Source organism: Oncorhynchus mykiss, chromosome 12, assembly GCF_013265735.2.
Source record: "Oncorhynchus mykiss isolate Arlee chromosome 12, USDA_OmykA_1.1, whole genome shotgun sequence".
In the NCBI taxonomy this organism is placed as follows: domain Eukaryota; kingdom Metazoa; phylum Chordata; class Actinopteri; order Salmoniformes; family Salmonidae; genus Oncorhynchus; species Oncorhynchus mykiss.
Genome location: NC_048576.1, coordinates 99,305,145 through 99,324,263, shown reverse-complemented (window position 1 = coordinate 99,324,263; position 19,119 = coordinate 99,305,145). Strand labels below are relative to the sequence as shown.

Genomic DNA, 19,119 nt, shown 5'->3' with positions numbered 1-19,119 from the left:
AGGAGAGGAGACAGGGTGGGAGAGAAGGGGGGGGGGGGGGGGGGGGGAGAAGAGATTCTCACTATCAAATGTGCTGACGGGCAAATTCCCTCTCACCCTGCTATCTCAGAAATGCAAGGCTGCTGAAAGACTTTATTTTTATTAGGATCACCTCTCTCTCCCTCCCTCCTCATCCTATATTCTTGTCCTCTCTCTCTCCCTCCTCATCCTATATTCTTGTCCTCTCCCTCCCTCCTCATCCTATATTCTTGTCCTCTCTCTCTCTCCCTCCTCATCCTATATTCTTGTTCTCTCTTTCATTCCTCATCCTATATTCTTGTTCTCTCTCCTCTCTTTCATTCCTCATCCTATATTCTTGTTCTCTCTCCTCTCTTTCATTCCTCATCCTATATTCTTGTTCTCTCTCTTTCATTCCTCATCCTATATTCTTGTTCTCTCTTTCATTCCTCATCCTATATTCTTGTTCTCTCTTTCATTCCTCATCCTATATTCTTGTTCTCTCTCCTCTCTTTCATTCCTCATCCTATATTCTTGTTCTCTCTCCTCTCTTTCATTCCTCATCCTATATTCTTGTTCTCTCTCTTTCATTTCTCATCCTATATTCTTGTTCTCTCTTTCATTCCTCTTCCTATATTCTTGTTCTCTCTCTTTCATTCCTCATCCTATATTCTTGTTCTCTCTCTTTCATTCCTCATCCTATATTCTTGTTCTCTCTTTCATTCCTCTTCCTATATTCTTGTTCTCTCTCTTTCATTCCTCATCCTATATTCTTGTTCTCTCTCTTTCATTCCTCATCCTATATTCTTGTTCTCTCTCTTTCATTCCTCATCCTATATTCTTGTTCTCTCTTTCATTCCTCATCCTATATTCTTGTTCTCTCTCCTCTCTTTCATTCCTCATCCTATATTCTTGTTCTCTCTCTTTCATTCCTCATCCTATATTCTTGTTCTCTCTCTTTCATTCCTCATCCTATATTCTTGTTCTCTCTCTTTCATTCCTCATCCTATATTCTTGTTCTCTCTCTTTCATTCCTCATCCTATATTCTTGTTCTCTCTCCTCTCTTTCATTCCTCATCCTATATTCTTGTTCTCTCTCCTCTCTCTTTCATTCCTCATCCTATATTCTTGTTCTCTCTCTTTCATTCCTCATCCTATATTCTTGTTCTCTCTCCTCTCTTTCATTCCTCATCCTATATTCTTGTTCTCTCTCCTCTCTCTTTCATTCCTCTTCCTATATTCTTGTTCTCTCCTATATTCTTGTTCTCCCTCCTCTCTCTCTCATTCCTCGTCCTATTCTCCTGGTCTCTCTCTCCTTAAGTCTGTCATGACAGTGTTTCTCTTTTCCTCTCTAAAAAAAGTGAATAAATTGGAAACGGGAAAATCATGATGCAGCTTCTGTTTGTTTATTGACAGATTGTTTTTGTTCTTTTTTTACTTTTGCAGTCGACAGACAGACAGACAGACGAATCCCAGATGAACCCAGACTACCATACATTTCATGACCATACTAGCATTCCAATTAGAATGTACTGTAGCAAAGTGTGTGGGTCTTGGAACATCACTGAAGGCTGTGACCTTTTAGAAGTGCAGCTGTACTTTGTGATGCGTCACACAGAATGCCATCCTGAAGGATCCTGTGCTACAGTTCTTCAGTTCCTACTGAGAATAGTTTCCCCCGGGCCTACTGGACAGGACCCTATGGAACAAAACAGAGAGTTAAAAAAATAACGAGAATAAGTACAATATTGAGTGTCAAGGAGCTAAAAGTAGCTAATATTGTCGTTTATTTTCATAGACAAACTAAATCAAGTCCTTACTCTGATAAATAGTCGAAGGTCATATCTTTGAAAGGTTCTCTCTTATCGGAGCAGACCTCGTTCTCGACTAATTCCATAGTAAAGTGAATCAAGGTTTGGCAGGCAGAGGAAAGGCAAGCATCTGGGTCTAATGAGGAACAGTCAACCTCACTAACAGACAGACAAGCCTCTTTATATCACAACCCTGATATGAATGTTATTCTGCAACCTGTAGCAGCACCTGACTTCCGGCATAAAGGACCAGACATCTGATTCCTTCAGACTAATAAAGTATTCCATCATTGATTCATTCATCCATCCACACGACGCGCAAAAAGAACAAACCGACGATTTTTTGATTAGCAGTTCTCAAAATGGTTACCTTGGCAACGAGCTGGGGCTTCTGTACTCCTAGCCAATCACAGAGCTGGTTTCTGTGGGTCCTCACCGTGGCGACGTCCTCCTCCCTAAAACCAGAGGATACAGAGAGGACAACGTGAAGATGACAGACTGACCCTACAGTAGGACTGACCCTAGAGTAAGACTGACCCTACAGTAACACTGACCCTACAGCAGGACTGACCCTAAAGTAACACTGACCCTACAGCAGGACTGACCCTACAGTAGGACTGACCCTACAGCAGGACTGACCCTACAGTAGGACTGAACCTAAAGTAACACTGACCCTACAGCAGGACTGACCTTACAGCAGGACTGACCCTACAGCAGGACTGACCCTACATCAGGACTGACCCTACAGTAGGACTGACCCTACAGCAGGACTGAACCTAAAGTAACACTGACCCTACAGCAACACTGACCCTACAGCAACACTGACCCTACAGCAGGACTGACCCTACAGCAGGACTGACCCTACAGCAACACTGACCCTACAGTAGGACCGACCCTACAGCAGGACCGACCCTACAGTAGGACCAACCCTACAGTAGGACCAACCCTACAGTAGGACCAACCCTACAGTAAGACCGACCCTACAGCAGGGCCGACCCTACAGCAGGACCAACCCTACAGTAGGACCGACCCTACAGTAAGACCGACCCTACAGTAAGACTGACCCTACAGTAGGACCGACCCTACAGTAGGACCGACCCTACAGTAGGATCGACCCTACAGTAGGACTGACTCCTCTAGAAAACACTGTGACCAATGAGCAGTTCGTAGAAAAGGGAACAGCCTCATTCTCTGGAAATGGTCTTTAGTAGTTTAATACATTAACAGCAGTCCCAGCAGGAGATTAAATGGTCTGTCCACTGCTCCTTTCTTGTTAAAACCCTTTCCACGAAATAAGGGGTTTTCCTTTTCTAGTTCATGACCTTAAAACCCTGCATCCCAAAGACCTGTTCCAGGGTCTGTCCTTAAAACCCTGCACCTGTTCCAGGGTCTGTCCTTAAAACCCTGCACCTGTTCCAGGGTCTGTCCTTAAAACCCTGCACCTGTTCCAGGGTCTGTCCTTAAAACCCTGCACCTGTTCCAGGGTCTGTCCTTAAAACCCTGCACCTGTTCCAGGGTCTGTCCTTAAAACCCTGCACCTGTTCCAGGGTCTGTCCTTAAAACCCTGCACCTGTTCCAGGGTCTGTTCTTAAAACCCTGCACCTGTTCCAGGGTCTGTCCTCAAAACCCTGCACCTGTTCCAGGGTCTGTCCTTAAAACCCTGCACCTGTTCCAGGGTCTGTCCTTAAAACCCTGCACCTGTTCCAGGGTCTGTCCTCAAAACCCTGCACCTGTTCCAGGGTCTGTCCTTAAAACCCTGCACCTGTTCCAGGGTCTGTCCTTAAAACCCTGCACATGTTCCAGGGTCTGTCCTTAAAACCCTGCACCTGTTCCAGGGTCTGTCCTTAAAACCCTGCACTCAAAGACCTGTTCCAGGGTCTGTCCTTAAAACCCTGCACCTGTTCCAGGGTCTGTCCTTAAAACCCTGCACTCAAAGACCTGTTCCAGGGTCTGTCCTTAAAACCCTGCACCTGTTCCAGGGTCTGTCCTTAAAACCCTGCACTCAAAGACCTGTTCCAGGGTCTGTCCTTAAAACCCTGCATTCAAAGACCTGTTCCAGGGTCTGTCTTTAAAACCCTGCACCTGTTCCAGGGTCTGTCCTTAAAACCCTGCACCTGTTCCAGGGTCTGTACTTAAAACCCTGCACTCAAAGACCTGTTCCAGGGTCTGTCCTTAAAACCCTGCACTCAAAAACCTGTTCCAGGGTCTGTCCTTAAAACCCTGCACCTGTTCCAGGGTCTGTCCTTAAAACCCTGCACTCAAAGACCTGTTCCAGGGTCTGTCCTTAAAACCCTGCACCCAAACACCTGTTACAAAGTCTGCATCCCAATTCTCCACGTTTCCTAAAGTGTGCATTTGTACATTCCCTCTCTGGGATTTAAAAGCATAGGATAGGGGGGGGGGGCTTACACCATGTTAACTTAGTGACCGGGGGTGTAGGATAGAGGGGGGGCTTACACCATTTTAACTTAGTGACCGGGGGTGTAGGATAGAGGGGGGCTTACACCATGTTAACTTAGTGACCGGGGGTGTAGGATAGGGGGGGGGCTTACACCATGTTAACTTAGTGACCGGGGGTGTAGGATAGAGGGGGAGCTTACACCATGTTAACTTAGTGACCGGGGGTGTAGGATAGAGGGGGGCTTACACCATGTTAACTTAGTGACCGGGGGTGTAGGATAGAGGGGGGGGGGCTTACACCATGTTAACTTAGTGACCGGGGGTGTAGGATAGAGGGGGAGCTTACACCATGTTAACTTAGTGACCGGGGGTGTAGGATAGGGGGGGAGCTTACACCATGTTAACTTAGTGACCGGGGGTGTAGGATAGGGGGGGGGCTTACACCATGTTAACTTAGTGACCGGGGGTGTAGGATAGGGGGGGGGGGGGCTTACACCATGTTAACTTAGTGACCGGGGGTGTAGGATAGAGGGGGAGCTTACACCATGTTAACTTAGTGACCGGGGGTGTAGGATGGAGGGGGAGCTTACACCATGTTAACTTAGTGACCGGGGGTGTGCACGCACACCTGGGGAAGGGGGGAGAATCATAACGCAGCGCTATGGACTAATTGAGTTCCTGTCTCCTGATTCCACTGACCAGTTGGTGTCACTCAGCGACGTCATGACATCATCCATCACGTCAGGGTCGATGACATCGTCGTAGGTCAGCAGCATCTCGTACACCTGGCTGGCTGTGGTCTTCCTGATCTGTAAAGAGAAAGAAAGAGAGATTACACCTGGCTGGCTGTGGTCTTCCTGATCTGTAAAGAGAAAGAAAGAGAGATTACACCTGGCTGGCTGTGGTCTTCCTGATCTGTAAAGAGTAAGAGAGATTACACCTGGCTGGCTGTGGTCTTCCTGATCTGTAAAGAGTAAGAGAGATTTCACCTGGCTGGCTGTGGTCTTCCTGATCTGTAAAGAGAAAGACAGATTACACCTGGCTGGCTGTGGTCTTCCTGATCTGTAAAGAGTAAGAGAGATTACACCTGGCTGGCTGTGGTCTTCCTGATCTGTAAAGAGTAAGAGAGATTACACCTGGCTGGCTGTGGTCTTCCTGATCTGTAAAGAGTAAGAGAGATTACACCTGGCTGGCTGTGGTCTTCCTGATCTGTAAAGAGTAAGAGAGATTACACCTGGCTGGCTGTGGTCTTCCTGATCTGTAAAGAGTAAGAGAGATTACACCTGGCTGGCTGTGGTCTTCCTGATCTGTAAAGAGTAAGAGAGATTACACCTGACTAGCTGTGGTCTTCCTGATCTGTAAAGAGTAAGAGAGATTACACCTGGCTGGCTGTGGTCTTCCTGATCTGTAAAGAGTAAGAGAGATTACACCTGACTGGCTGTGGTCTTCCTGATCTGTAAAGAGTAAGAGAGATTACACCTGGCTGGCTGTGGTCTTCCTGATCTGTAAAGAGTAAGAGAGATTACACCTGGCTGGCTGTGGTCTTCCTGATCTGTAAAGAGTAAGAGAGAAAACCCAAACAGTTTATTTGACCTCTCAGCTTCCCTATCAAATCTAAACATATCAAGCAGACAACCTAAGAAAATGAACAACAATGATGAATGGTTTGATGAAGAAAGCAAAAACCTATGAAAGAAATTGAGAAACCTGTCCAACCAAAAACAGAGACCCATAAAACCTGAGTCTATGCCTTCACTTTGGCAAAACACACCAACACATTTCCTTTCACAGGGTCGGGGGGTGAGACAGGGATGCAGCTTAAGCCCCACCCTCTTCAACATATATATCAGTGAATTGGCGAGGGCACTAGAACAGTCTGCAGCACCCGGCCTCAAGCTACTAGAATCTGAAGTTAAATGTCTGTTTGCTGATCATCTGGTGCTTCTGTCCCCATCCAAGGAGGGCCTACAGCAGCACCTAGATCTGTCCCTATCCAAGGAGGGCCTACAGCAGCACCTAGATCTGTTCCCAACCAAGGAGGGCCTACAGCAGCACCTAGATCTGTCACCAACCAAGGAGGGCCTACAGCAGCACCTAGATCTGTCACCAACCAAGGAGGGCCTACAGCAGCACCTAGATCTGTCACCAACCAAGGAGGGCCTACAGCAGCACCTAGATCTGTCACCAACCAAGGAAAGCCTACAGCAGCACCTAGATCTGTCACCAACCAAGGAGGGCCTACAGCAGCACCTAGATCTGTCACCAACCAAGGAGGGCCTACAGCAGCACCTAGATCTGTCACCAACCAAGGAAAGCCTACAGCAGCACCTAGATCTGTCACCAACCAAGGAGGGCCTACAGCAGCACCTAGATCTGTCACCAACCAAGGAAAGCCTACAGCAGCACCTAGATCTGTCACCAACCAAGGAGGGCCTACAGCAGCACCTAGATCTGTCACCAACCAAGGAAAGCCTACAGCAGCACCTAGATCTGTCACCAACCAAGGAGGGCCTACAGCAGCACCTAGATCTGTCACCAACCAAGGAGGGCCTACAGCAGCACCTAGATCTGTCACCAACCAAGGAGGGCCTACAGCAGCACCTAGATCTGTCACCAACCAAGGAGGGCCTACAGCAGCACCTAGATCTGTCACCAACCAAGGAAAGCCTACAGCAGCACCTAGATCTGTCACCAACCAAGGAGGGCCTACAGCAGCACCTAGATCTGTCACCAACCAAGGAGGGCCTACAGCAGCACCTAGATCTGTCACCAACCAAGGAGGGCCTACAGCAGCACCTAGATCTGTCACCAACCAAGGAGGGCCTACAGCAGCACCTAGATCTGTCACCAACCAAGGAGGGCCTACAGCAGCACCTAGATCTGTCACCAACCAAGGAAAGCCTACAGCAGCACCTAGATCTGTCACCAACCAAGGAGGGCCTACAGCAGCACCTAGATCTGTCACCAACCAAGGAAAGCCTACAGCAGCACCTAGATCTTATGCACAGATTCTGTCAGACCTGGGCCCTGACAGTAAATCTCAGTAAGACCAAAATAATGGTGTTCCAAAAAAGGTCCAGTCACCAGGACGACAAATACAAATTCCATCTAGACAAAGTTGCCCTAGAACACATGAAAAACTATACATACCTTGGCCTAAACATCAGCATCACAGGTAACTTCCACAAAGCTGTGAACGAGCTGAGAGACAAGGCAAGAAGGGCATTCTATGCCATCAAAAGGAACATAAAATTCGACATACCAATTAGGATCTGGCTAAAAATACTTGAATCAGTCATAGAGGCCATTGGCCTTTATGGTTGTGAAGTCTGGGATCCGCTCACCAACCAAGAATTCACCAAATGGGACAAATACCAAATTGAGACTCTGCACGCAGAATTCTGCAAAAATATCCCCAGTGTACAACGTAGAACACCAAATAATGCATGCAGAGCAGAATTAGGCCGATACCCGCTAAATTCTACAACCACCTAAAAGGAAGTGATCTACTGGGTGGAACACCACAGTGTGACATCACAGCAGCATGATGTGTGACCTGTTGCCACAAGAAAAGGTCCACCAGTCTTTGTCCTTGAACTGTTTGCACATCATTACAACCCTGTATAAAGACGTCTGAAATGTCTCTATTCCTTTGGAACTTGTGACTGTAATGTTTACTGTTCAGTTTTTATTGTTTATTTCACTTTTGTCTATGATTTATTTCACTTGCTTTGGCAATGTTAACATATGTTTCCCATGACAATAAAACCACCATACATTGAAATTGAGAGAGAGATGAGAGAGAGGCAGAGAGAGAGACAGATGAGAGACAGATGAGAGAGAGGCAGAGAGAGAGACAGATGAGAGACAGATGAGAGAGAGGCAGAGAGAGAGACAGAGAGGCAGAGAGAGACAGGGAGGCAGAGAGAGAGACAGGGAGGCAGAGAGAGAGACAGATGAGAGAGAGGCAGAGAGAGAGAGAGAGAGACAGATGAGAGACAGATGAGAGACAGATGAGAGACAGAGAGAGACAGAGAGAGAGACAGATGAGAGAGGCAGAGAGAGACAGAGAGAGAGACAGATGAGAGAGATGAGAGATGAGAGAGGGGCAGAGATAAGAGATGCAGAGAGAGACACAGATGAGAGAGGCAGAGAGAGAGACAGATGAGAGAGGCAGAAAGAGAGAGAGAGAGACACAGATGAGAGAGAGGCAGAGAGAGAGACAGAGAGAGACACAGATGAGAGAGGCAGAAAGAGAGAGAGAGAGACACAGATGAGAGAGAGGCAGAGAGAGAGACAGAGAGAGACACAGATGAGAGACACAGATGAGAGAGAGGCAGAGAGAGAGACAGAGAGGCAGAGAGAGACACAGATGAGAGAGAGGCAGAGAGAGAGACAGATGAGATACAGATGAGAGAGAGACAGAGATGAGAGATGCAGAGAGAGACAGAGATGCAGAGAGAGAGAGAGCTAACTCACCACAGGGAAGGGGTGACAGAGGAGCAGCAGCAGCTGGAACAGAACCTTCTTACGGACCTCTCCCTGGAACTGGATCAGACCACAGAACCTACAGGAGGAGAGAGTAGGGTGAGGGTGAGGGGGAGAGAGAGTAGGGTTCGGGTGAGAGAGAGTAGGGTTCGGGTGAGGGGGTGAGAGAGTAGGGTTCGGGGGAAAGAGCAACGAGTGTGTATATCAGGTTGTGTGTTGTGACTAAATGTTTTAACACTGTAACAGAGGTGAGATGCAATGGACATGTATTTGGAGTGTGTGTGTGTGTGTGTGTGTGTGTGTGTGTGTGTGTGTGTGTGTTAAAAGAAACCCCACTCACACAGCGATGGCGGACCGTAGCTTCTGAGTGTCCTTGGACTTCTTAATCTCTTCCTTACAGAGAGACAACAAGTCCACACAGAACTGATGACTACACAGAGAGAGAGAGAGAGAGAGAGAGAGAGAGAGGAGAGCAGAGAGAGAGAGAGAGAGAGAGAGAGAGAGAGAGAGAGAGAGAGAATAGAGGCAAGAGAAAGAGAGCAGAGAAGAGAGAGAAAAAGAGAGCGAGAATAGAGGATAGAGGCGAGAGAAAGAGAGCAGAGAAGAGAGAGAAAAAGAGAGAGAGAATAGAGGATAGAGGCAAAAGAAAGAGAGAGCAGAGAAGAGAGAGAAAAAGAGAGAGAATAGAGGATAGAGGCAAAAGAAAGAGAGAGCAGAGAAGAAAAGAGAGAAACAGAGAGACAGAGGAGAGAGAGATGAGCAGAGAGAGCAAATAACAGATTAGCGTAGCTTCTATTCATTCAATCAGCCACTATATTACATATCTTCATGTATTCTACATACACAACACTATAACTCTTCTATATGTCCTGTTTCTGCTGTTTCTGACAGATAAGGAAGTAGTACTGAGTCCTACCTAACAGGCATCAGTAGAACAGTCTATAACATGAACACCACTCACTCCTGGTCTGTAGTGAAGGTGTCAAAACAGGCTCTAGCCAGCATCTGGTCCAGCATCTTCAGGAAGGGGATAGACACCCTACACAGAGATACAGACACTTTACACACAGGCTCTAGCCAGCATCTGGTCCAGCATCTTCAGGAAGGGGATAGACACCCTACACAGAGACACACACACATTACACACAGGCTCTAGCCAGCATCTGGTCCAGCATCTTCAGGAAGGGGATAGACACCCTACACAGAGACACAGACACATTACACACAGGCTCTAGCCAGCATCTTCAGGAAGGGGATAGACACCCTACACAGAGACACAGACACATTACACACAGGCTCTAGCCAGCATCTGGTCCAGCATCTTCAGGAAGGGGATAGACACCCTACACAGAGACACACACACAGGCTCTAGCCAGCATCTGATCCAGCATCTTCAGGAAGGGGATAGACACCCTACACAGAGACACACACACATTACACACAGGCTCTAGCCAGCATCTGGTCCAGCATCTTCAGGAAGGGGATAGACACCCTACACAGAGACACACACACATTACACACAGGCTCTAGCCAGCATCTGGTCCAGCATCTAGAGGAAGGGGATAGACACCCTACACAGAGACACAGACACATTACACACAGGCTCTAGCCAGCATCTGGTCCAGCATCTTCAGGAAGGGGATAGACACCCTACACAGAGATACACACACATTACACACAGGCTCCAGCCAGCATCTGGTCCAGCATCTTCAGGAAGGGGATAGACACCCTACACAGAGACACAGACACATTACACACAGGCTCTAGCCAGCATCTGGTCCAGCATCTTCAGGAAGGGGATAGACACCCTACACAGAGATACACACACATTACACACAGGCTCTAGCCAGCATCTGGTCCAGCATCTCCAGGAAGGGGATAGACACCCTACACAGAGACACAGACACATTACACACAGGCTCTAGCCAGCATCTGGTCCAGCATCTTCAGGAAGGGGAGAGACACCCTACACAGAGACACAGGACACACAGTTTACCAGGTTAGTTTGATTTCCTCTGTAGTTTACCAGGTTAGTTTGATTTCCTCTGTAGTTTACCAGGTTAGTTTGATTCCCTCTGTAGTTTACCAGGTTAGTTTGATTCCCTCTGTAGTTTACCAGGTTAGTTTGATTCCCTCTGTAGTTACCAGGTTAGTTTGATTCCCTCTGTAGTTTACCAGGTTAGGTTGATTCCCTCTGTAGTTTACCAGGTTAGTTTGATTCCCTCTGTAGTTTACCAGGTTAGTTTGATTTCCTCTGTAGTTACCAGGTTAGTTTGATTCCCTCTGTGGTTACCAGGTTAGTTTGATTCCCTCTGTAGTTTACCACTAGTTTGATTTCCTCTGTAGTTACCAGGTTAGTTTGATTTCCTCTGTAGTTACCAGGTTAGTTTGATTTCCTCTGTAGTTTACCAGGTTAGTTTGATTCCCTCTGTAGTTTACCACTAGTTTGATTTCCTCTGTAGTTTACCAGGTTAGTTTGATTTCCTCTGTAGTTTACCAGGTTAGTTTGATTTCCTCTGTAGTTTACCAGGTTAGTTTGATTTCCTCTGTAGTTACCAGGTTAGTTTCATTTCCTCTGTAGTTTACCACTAGTTTGATTTCCTCTGTGGTTACCAGGTTAGTTTGATTCCCTCTGTAGTTTACCAGGTTAGTTTGATTTCCTCTGTAGTTTACCACTCGTTTGATTTCCTCTGTAGTTACCAGGTTAGTTTGATTTCCTCTGTAGTTTACCAGGTTAGTTTGATTTCCTCTGTAGTTTACCAGGTTAGTTTGATTCCCTCTGTAGTTTACCAGGTTAGTTTGATTCCCTCTGTAGTTTACCAGGTTAGTTTGATTTCCTCTGTAGTTTACCAGGTTAGTTTGATTTCCTCTGTAGTTTACCAGGTTAGTTTGATTCCCTCTGTAGTTTACCAGGTTCGTTTGATTCTCTCTGTAGTTTACCAGGTTAGTTTGATTTCCTCTGTAGTTTACCAGGTTAGTTTGATTCCCTCTGTAGTTTACCAGGTTAGTTTGATTCCCTCTGTAGTTTACCAGGTTAGTTTGATTTCCTCTGTAGTTTACCAGGTTAGTTTGATTCTCTCTGTAGTTTACCAGGTTAGTTTGATTTCCTCTGTAGTTTACCAGGTTAGTTTGATTATCTCTGTAGTTTACCAGGTTAGTTTGATTTCCTCTGTAGTTTACCAGGTTAGTTTGATTTCCTCTGTAGTTTACCAGGTTAGTTTGATTTCCTCTGTAGTTTACCAGGTTAGTTTGATTTCCTCTGTAGTTTACCAGGTTAGTTTCATTGAGATTGAGACACTAGAGGGACAGTGTAATAAACATATATTTTTTAACTATAAATTTAAATCTCCCCACGTGACTGTAAAACTGAAAGTAGAGAAAAGAGTGTGTGTAAGCATGGATACAAAGGTGTGTGTGAGTGTGGTGTGTGTGGTGTGTGTGTACCTGTCATTTCTCAGGTTGTCTCTGAAGACATGCAGCAGTGTGTGTGTGTGTGTGTGTGTGTACCTGTCATTTCTCAGGTTGTCTCTGAAGACATGCAGCAGTGTCTCACTAAACTGTCCCAGCGCTGCTGCATCCTGCTGAATCAGCATCAGGTGGTCAAACAGAGACTGGGAGGAGAAACGCACCTGGAGACGGAGACACAAGGAGGGAGGGAGGGAGGGGGGGGGGGAGGAGGGAGGGAGGGAGATGTAGAGACAAGGAGGGAGGGAGAGAGAGAGATGGATGTAGAGAGACAAGGAGGGAGGGAGAGAGAGAGATGTAGAGATATAAATCAGTGTGTAGTTAACAGACCCAGAGGACTGATAGATAGACATCAGTGTAGTTAACATCAGACAGAGGACTGATAGACATCAGTGTAGTTAACATCAGACAGAGGACTGATAGACAGACATCAGTGTGTAATTAACATCAGACACAGAGGACTGTAACAGATCAGTAGAAACTCTGAGATCCAGACCAGAACAGTAAAACTATAATATAGGATATTACCACTCTGTTTAACATGGTGTAAGTCTGGACCGTGTGAGAAGACACATTGAGCAACATTAAGTCTAAACAGCTCATCTCTCTGTCTGCGTACCAAATTACACTCTATTTCCTACATAGTGCACTACTTTTGACCAGGGCCCATAGGGGAGAGGGTTCTATTTTGGGACGCACACTCTGATATCCTGGCATCACTTCCTTCCCATAGTGATGACAGGTTGAAACTGAGTGACACACTGAAGGCTGGTGACAACTGGCTCATCGTTCTCATAGCAACAACACAGCATCAACAGCATCAACACAGCATCAACAGCATCAACACAGCATCAACACCCGCTGGAGAAGAGAGGACTTCTGTCTTCTATACATTGGCAGTTACAAATGTCTGTAGTGACGACATGCTGGTCTTTCAGGGGGTGTGAGAGGAGAGAGGAGTTGGACTAAGCAGTGGGAGAGGGGGGAGGGGAGTCTCACAAGAGATGGTTTATGAAATATCGCAACACGAATGTGAAACGGCGGTACAGGAGACGAGGACGATGAGAAAGTCTCCAGGATCCAACAGGATGCTTCATCACTTTGGACTCTTGTGTGTGAGAACCAACTCCAGATCAGCCTAGGGACACAGTTCTGGCTACCTCAGAAGTGTCTGTGCGTCTCCACAGTCCAGCCAGATTATAGCAAGAGTCAGAGACAGAGAAATACCACATACAAATACCATTTAGCAGATCTTATTGAGGGTGTAGCTTGTGTTCCTAGCGCCAACAGTGGAGCAATATCTAACAATACACAACCTAAAGTAAAGGAATGGAATTAAGAATATATAAATATTTGGATGAGCAATGTCAGAGCGACATAGACTAAGATACAGTAGAATAGAATACACTATATACATATGAGATGAGTAATGCAGGATATGTGAACATGATTAAAGTGACCAGTGTTCCATTATTAAAGTGACCAGTGTTCCATCATTAAAGTGGCCAGTGTTCCATCATTAAAGTGACTAGTGTTCCATTCTTAAAGTGACTAGTGTTCCATCATTAAAGTGGCCAGTGTTCCATCATTAAAGTGACCAGTGTTCCATTATTAAAGTGACCAGTGTTCCATCATTAAAGTGACTAGTGTTCCATTCTTAAAGTGACTAGTGTTCCATCATTAAAGTGGCCAGTGTTCCATCATTAAAGTGACCAGTGTTCCATTATTAAAGTGACCAGTGTTCCATTATTAAAGTGACCCGTGTTCCATTCTTAAAGTGACCAGTGTTCCATTATTAAAGTGACCAGTGTTCCATTATTAAAGTGACTAGTGTTCCATTATAAAAGTGACCAGTGTTCCATTATTAAAGTGACCAGTGATTACTAGTCTATGTATATAACGTCAGGACAGCAGCTTCTATGTGGTAGAATCAGTAGGGCAAAAGGTACTTATAAAACCTTCATTCACCACACACACACACACACACACACACCGGAATGGTATAAGGTGGGAAAGGAGGTTTCCTTAAAGAAAGGAATGCCCAGCCAACATCACTAAACACAGATCCATTTGTTCTGGATCAACTCCCATCTGTGTTTTGGGTTTTAGGTTGTTGTTTACAGGAACCAGGTGGAGGTGGGCCAGAGGAGCGTCAAGCTGATGCCTGGTGCCCCAAAAACAAAGACTGATAGAACAGATGAGAGTGGAGGTACTGGTGTCCTCGTTGGTGTGAATATTAGCTGTGTGATGGCCCCCCCCTGCTGGCCTTCAGACCCACACACTGGAGAGACCAGTGGTCAACACCTGTTTCACTAAGGTGCTTTTCCAGAGACAACATCATGACTTTCGTTGACTCACAAATCTGCAATAACATGCAGTCTAGCAGTGTAGCAGTGTGGGAACCACAGTCAATGTACGATGGCCAAAGTGAGGGCTAGTGGCGTGTGGTACTGGTACTAAGCCAGACAGTGAGGGCTAGTGGTGTGTGGTACTGGTACTGGGCCAGACAGTGAGGTATAGTGGCGTGTGGTACTGGTACTAAGCCAGACAGTGAGGGCTAGTGGTGTGTGGTACTGGTACTGGGCCAGACAGTGAGGTATAGTGGCGTGTGGTACTGGTACTGGGCCAGACAGTGAGGGCTAGTGGTGTGGTACTGGGCCAGACAGTGAGGTATAGTGGTGTGTGGTACTGGTACTGGGCCAGACAGTGAGGTATAGTGGCGTGTGGTACTGGTACTGGGCCAGACAGTGAGGGCTAGTGGTGTGGTACTGGGCCAGACAGTGAGGTATAGTGGTGTGTGGTACTGGTACTGGGCCAGACAGTGAGGTATAGTGGCGTGTGGTACTGGGCCAGACAGTGAGGGCTAGTGGTGTGTGGTACTGGTACTGGGCCAGACAGTGAGGGCTAGTGGTGTGTGGTACTGGTACTGGGCCAGACAGTGAGGTATAGTGGCGTGTGGTACTGGTACTGGGCCAGACAGTGAGGTATAGTGGTGTGTGGTACTGGGGCTGACAGTGAGGTATAGTGGTGTGTGGTACTGGTACTGGGCCAGACAGTGAGGTATAGTGGTGTGTGGTACTGGTACTGGGCCAGACAGTGAGGTATAGTGGTGTGTGGTACTGGTACTGGGCCAGACAGTGAGGTATAGTGGTGTGTGGTACTGGTACTGGGGCAGACAGTGAGGTATAGTGGTGTGTGGTACTGGTACTGGGCCAGACAGTGAGGTATAGTGGTGTGTGGTACTGGTACTGGGCCAGACAGTGAGGTATAGTGGTGTGTGGTACTGGTACTGGGCCAGACAGTGAGGTATAGTGGTGTGTGGTACTGGGGCTGACAGTGAGGGCTAGTGGCGTGTGGTACTGGTACTGGGCCAGACAGTGAGGTATAGTGGTGTGTGGTACTGGTACTGGGCCAGACAGTGAGGTATAGTGGTGTGTGGTACTGGTACTGGGCCAGACAGTGAGGTATAGTGGTGTGTGGTACTGGTACTGGGGCAGACAGTGAGGTATAGTGGTGTGTGGTACTGGTACTGGGGCAGACAGTGAGGTATAGTGGTGTGTGGTACTGGTACTGGGCCAGACAGTGAGGTATAGTGGTGTGTGGTACTGGTACTGGGCCAGACAGTGAGGTATAGTGGTGTGTGGTACTGGTACTGGGGCAGACAGTGAGGTATAGTGGTGTGTGGTACTGGTACTGGGGCAGACAGTGAGGTATAGTGGTGTGTGGTACTGGTACTGGGCCAGACAGTGAGGTATAGTGGTGTGTGGTACTGGTACTGGGCCAGACAGTGAGGTATAGTGGTGTGTGGTACTGGTACTGGGGCAGACAGTGAGGTATAGTGGCGTGTGGTACTGGGCCAGACAGTGAGGGCTAGTGGTGTGTGGTACTGGGCCAGACAGTGAGGTATAGTGGTGTGTGGTACTGGGCCAGACAGTGAGGTATAGTGGTGTGTGGTACTGGTACTGGGGCTGACAGTGAGGTATAGTGGCATGTGGTACTGGTACTGGGGCTGACAGTGAGGTATAGTGGTGTGTGGTACTGGTACTGGGGCAGACAGTGAGGTATAGTGGTGTGTGGTACTGGTACTGGGCCAGACAGTGAGGTATAGTGGTGTGTGGTACTGGTACTGGGCCAGACAGTGAGGTATAGTGGTGTGTGGTACTGGTACTGGGGCTGACAGTGAGGTATAGTGGTGTGTGGTACTGGTACTGGGCCAGACAGTGAAGTATAGTGGTGTGTGGTACTGGGGCTGACAGTGAGGTATAGTGGTGTGGTACTGGGGCTGACAGTGAGGTATAGTGGCGTGTGGTACTGGGCCAGACAGTGAGGGCTAGTGGTGTGTGGTACTGGGCCAGACAGTGAGGTATAGTGGTGTGTGGTACTGGTACTGGGGCTGACAGTGAGGTATAGTGGCATGTGGTACTGGGCCAGACAGTGAGGTATAGTGGTGTGGTACTGGTACTGGGGCTGACAGTGAGGTATAGTGGTGTGTGGTACTGGTACTGGGGCTGACAGTGAGGTATAGTGGTGTGTGGTACTGGTACTGGGGCTGACAGTGAGGTATAGTGGTGTGTGGTACTGGTACTGGGGCTGACAGTGAGGTATAGTGGTGTGTGGTACTGGTACTGGGCCAGACAGTGAGGTATAGTGGTGTGTGGTACTGGGCCAGACAGTGAGGTATAGTGGCGTGTGGTACTGGTACTGGGCCAGACAGTGAGATACTGTAACTACAGACAGATAACGACAGACACAGACTGTGGCTATAGACAGATAACCACAGACAGATGACTACAAACAGCTACTGTAGCTACAGACAGATAACCACAGACACAGACTGTGAATATAGACAGATAACCACAGACAGACAACCACAGATACATGCTCTAGCTACAGACAGATAGCCACAGACACATAACTACAGACATACACTGTGGTCACAGGCATATAACTACAGACACAACTACAGACACATACTGTGGCTACAGACAGATAGCCACAGACACATAATTACAGACATACACTGCAGCCACAGATGGATAACCACAGACACAAACTATGGTCACAGGCATATAACTACAGACACATACTGTGGCTACAGACAGATAGCCACAGGCATATAACTACAGACATATGTGGTCACAGGCATATAACTACAGACACAAACTGTGGCCACAGACATAACTACAGACATAATTACAGCCACATACTGTGGCTACAGACAGATAGCTACAGCCATGGCTACAGACAGATAGCTACAGCCATAACTACAGACACATAATGTGGCTACAGACAGATAGCTACAGACAGATAGCTACAGCCATGGCTACAGACAGATAGCTACAGCCATAACTACAGACACATAATGTGGCTACAGACAGATAGCTACAGACAGATAGCTACAGCCATGGCTACAGACAGATAGCTACAGCCATAACTACAGACACATACTGTGGCTACAGACAGATAGCTACAGACCGATAGCTATAGACCGATAGCTACAGACCGATAGCTACAGACAGATAGCTACAGACAGATAGCCACAGACAGATAGCTACAGACAGATAGCTACAGACAGATAGCTACAGACAGATAGCTACAGACAGATAGCTACAGACAGATAGCTACAGACAGATAGCTACAGACAGATAGCTATAGACAGATAGCTACAGACAGATAGCTACAGACAGATAGCTACAGACAGATAGCTACAGACAGATAGCTACAGACAGATAGCTACAGACAGATAGCTACAGACAGATAGCTACAGACCGATAGCTACAGACCGATAGCTACAGACAGATAGCTACAGACAGATAGCTACAGACCAGTGGCAGTCAGTGCCGTTTAAGATGTATTTTAATTTATGAGCAGGGCTTTATTTCTATTACAGCATATTGGATGACTGTCATTCATATTCCATTCACCCAGTTCATTGTAACATGGATAGGTTTAGGCTACTAGCTGATACTAGAATGTTCCCTCTACCCATCATGAGGTTGATACAACCTAGCCTATGAAAGACAGTTTACAAGCTAGCCTATGAATGACAGTTTACAACCTAGCCTATGAATGACAGTTTACAACCTAGCCTATGAATGACAGTTTACAACCTAGCCTATGAATGACAGTTTACAACCTAGCCTATGAATGACAGTTTACAACCTAGCCGATGAATGACAGTTTACAACCTAGCCGATGAATGACAGTTTACAACCTAGCCTATGAATGACAGTTTATAACCTAGCCTATGAATGACAGTTTACAACCTAGCCTATGAATGACAGTTTACAACCTAGCCTATGAATGACAGTTTACAACCTAGCCTATGAATGACAGTTTACAACCTAGCCTATGAATGACAGTTTACAACCTAGCCTATGAATGACAGTTTACAACCTAGCCTATGAATGACAGTTTACAACCTAGCCTATGAATGACAGTTTACAACCTAGCCTATGAATGACAGTTTACAACGTAGGTGTACACAGGTCGAGAGAGTTTTGAGGAATCAAGGTGACAGACAGTGACACATTCAATACCGCCTTGCACACTCTTTCCTGCATCGAGCTGATCTAGAGCGTAATCATTAGTCCAACAGTTGCAAACGAGAGTTTCTTTTGGACAAATTCAGGTATGTTTATCCCCGTTTTTGGTGCAATGAACACACCCCTGAGCACACGCAAACACAGTTCTCTTTCATAGCAGCCACATACAAACAGCTCATTGTGTATATAAATTCCTTCTCACATCTATCTACGTGCTCTCCCCCCCCCTCTCACCTTTTCCCTTCGCTTGTGGACTTCAGTGCACAACACATTAGCTGTCTGTGACCAGGCGAAAAAACCTTTTCCAAGCCAAACCTTCATATCATGACTGCTAACCGCACACAGCCTACATTGTTGTCACATCATAGTCAACATGGCTACTAGGACTAACCCGTTAGTGAACCCGCTACAAT

At 46.8% G+C, this 19,119-nt stretch overlaps 1 protein-coding gene across 6 annotated transcripts in view; it reads right to left on the bottom strand.

The window, feature by feature from the left end:
• Positions 1-1,392: 1,392 nt before the first annotated feature.
• LOC110538844 (tubulin-specific chaperone D-like) overlaps positions 1,393-19,119 on the bottom strand; it is a 133,987-nt gene continuing 116,260 nt past the window's right edge. The window contains exons 33-39 of one of the 6 annotated variants that reach the window (XM_036939481.1): positions 12,204-12,325; positions 9,658-9,735; positions 9,037-9,126; positions 8,688-8,775; positions 4,908-5,017; positions 2,179-2,263; positions 1,393-1,696 (exon numbers count right to left, since the gene is read on the bottom strand). In XM_036939481.1, coding sequence (XP_036795376.1) covers positions 1,682-1,696; positions 2,179-2,263; positions 4,908-5,017; positions 8,688-8,775; positions 9,037-9,126; positions 9,658-9,735; positions 12,204-12,325 — 588 coding nt within the window. In that variant the 3' untranslated portion in view covers positions 1,393-1,681. Of the gene's footprint in view, positions 1,697-2,178; positions 2,264-4,907; positions 5,018-5,050; positions 5,761-8,687; positions 8,776-9,036; positions 9,127-9,657; positions 9,736-10,024; positions 10,110-10,132; positions 10,584-12,203; positions 12,326-19,119 lie in introns of those variants that run through there. The other 5 variants (XM_036939482.1, XM_036939483.1, XM_036939484.1 and 2 more) reach the window with 5 other exon arrangements.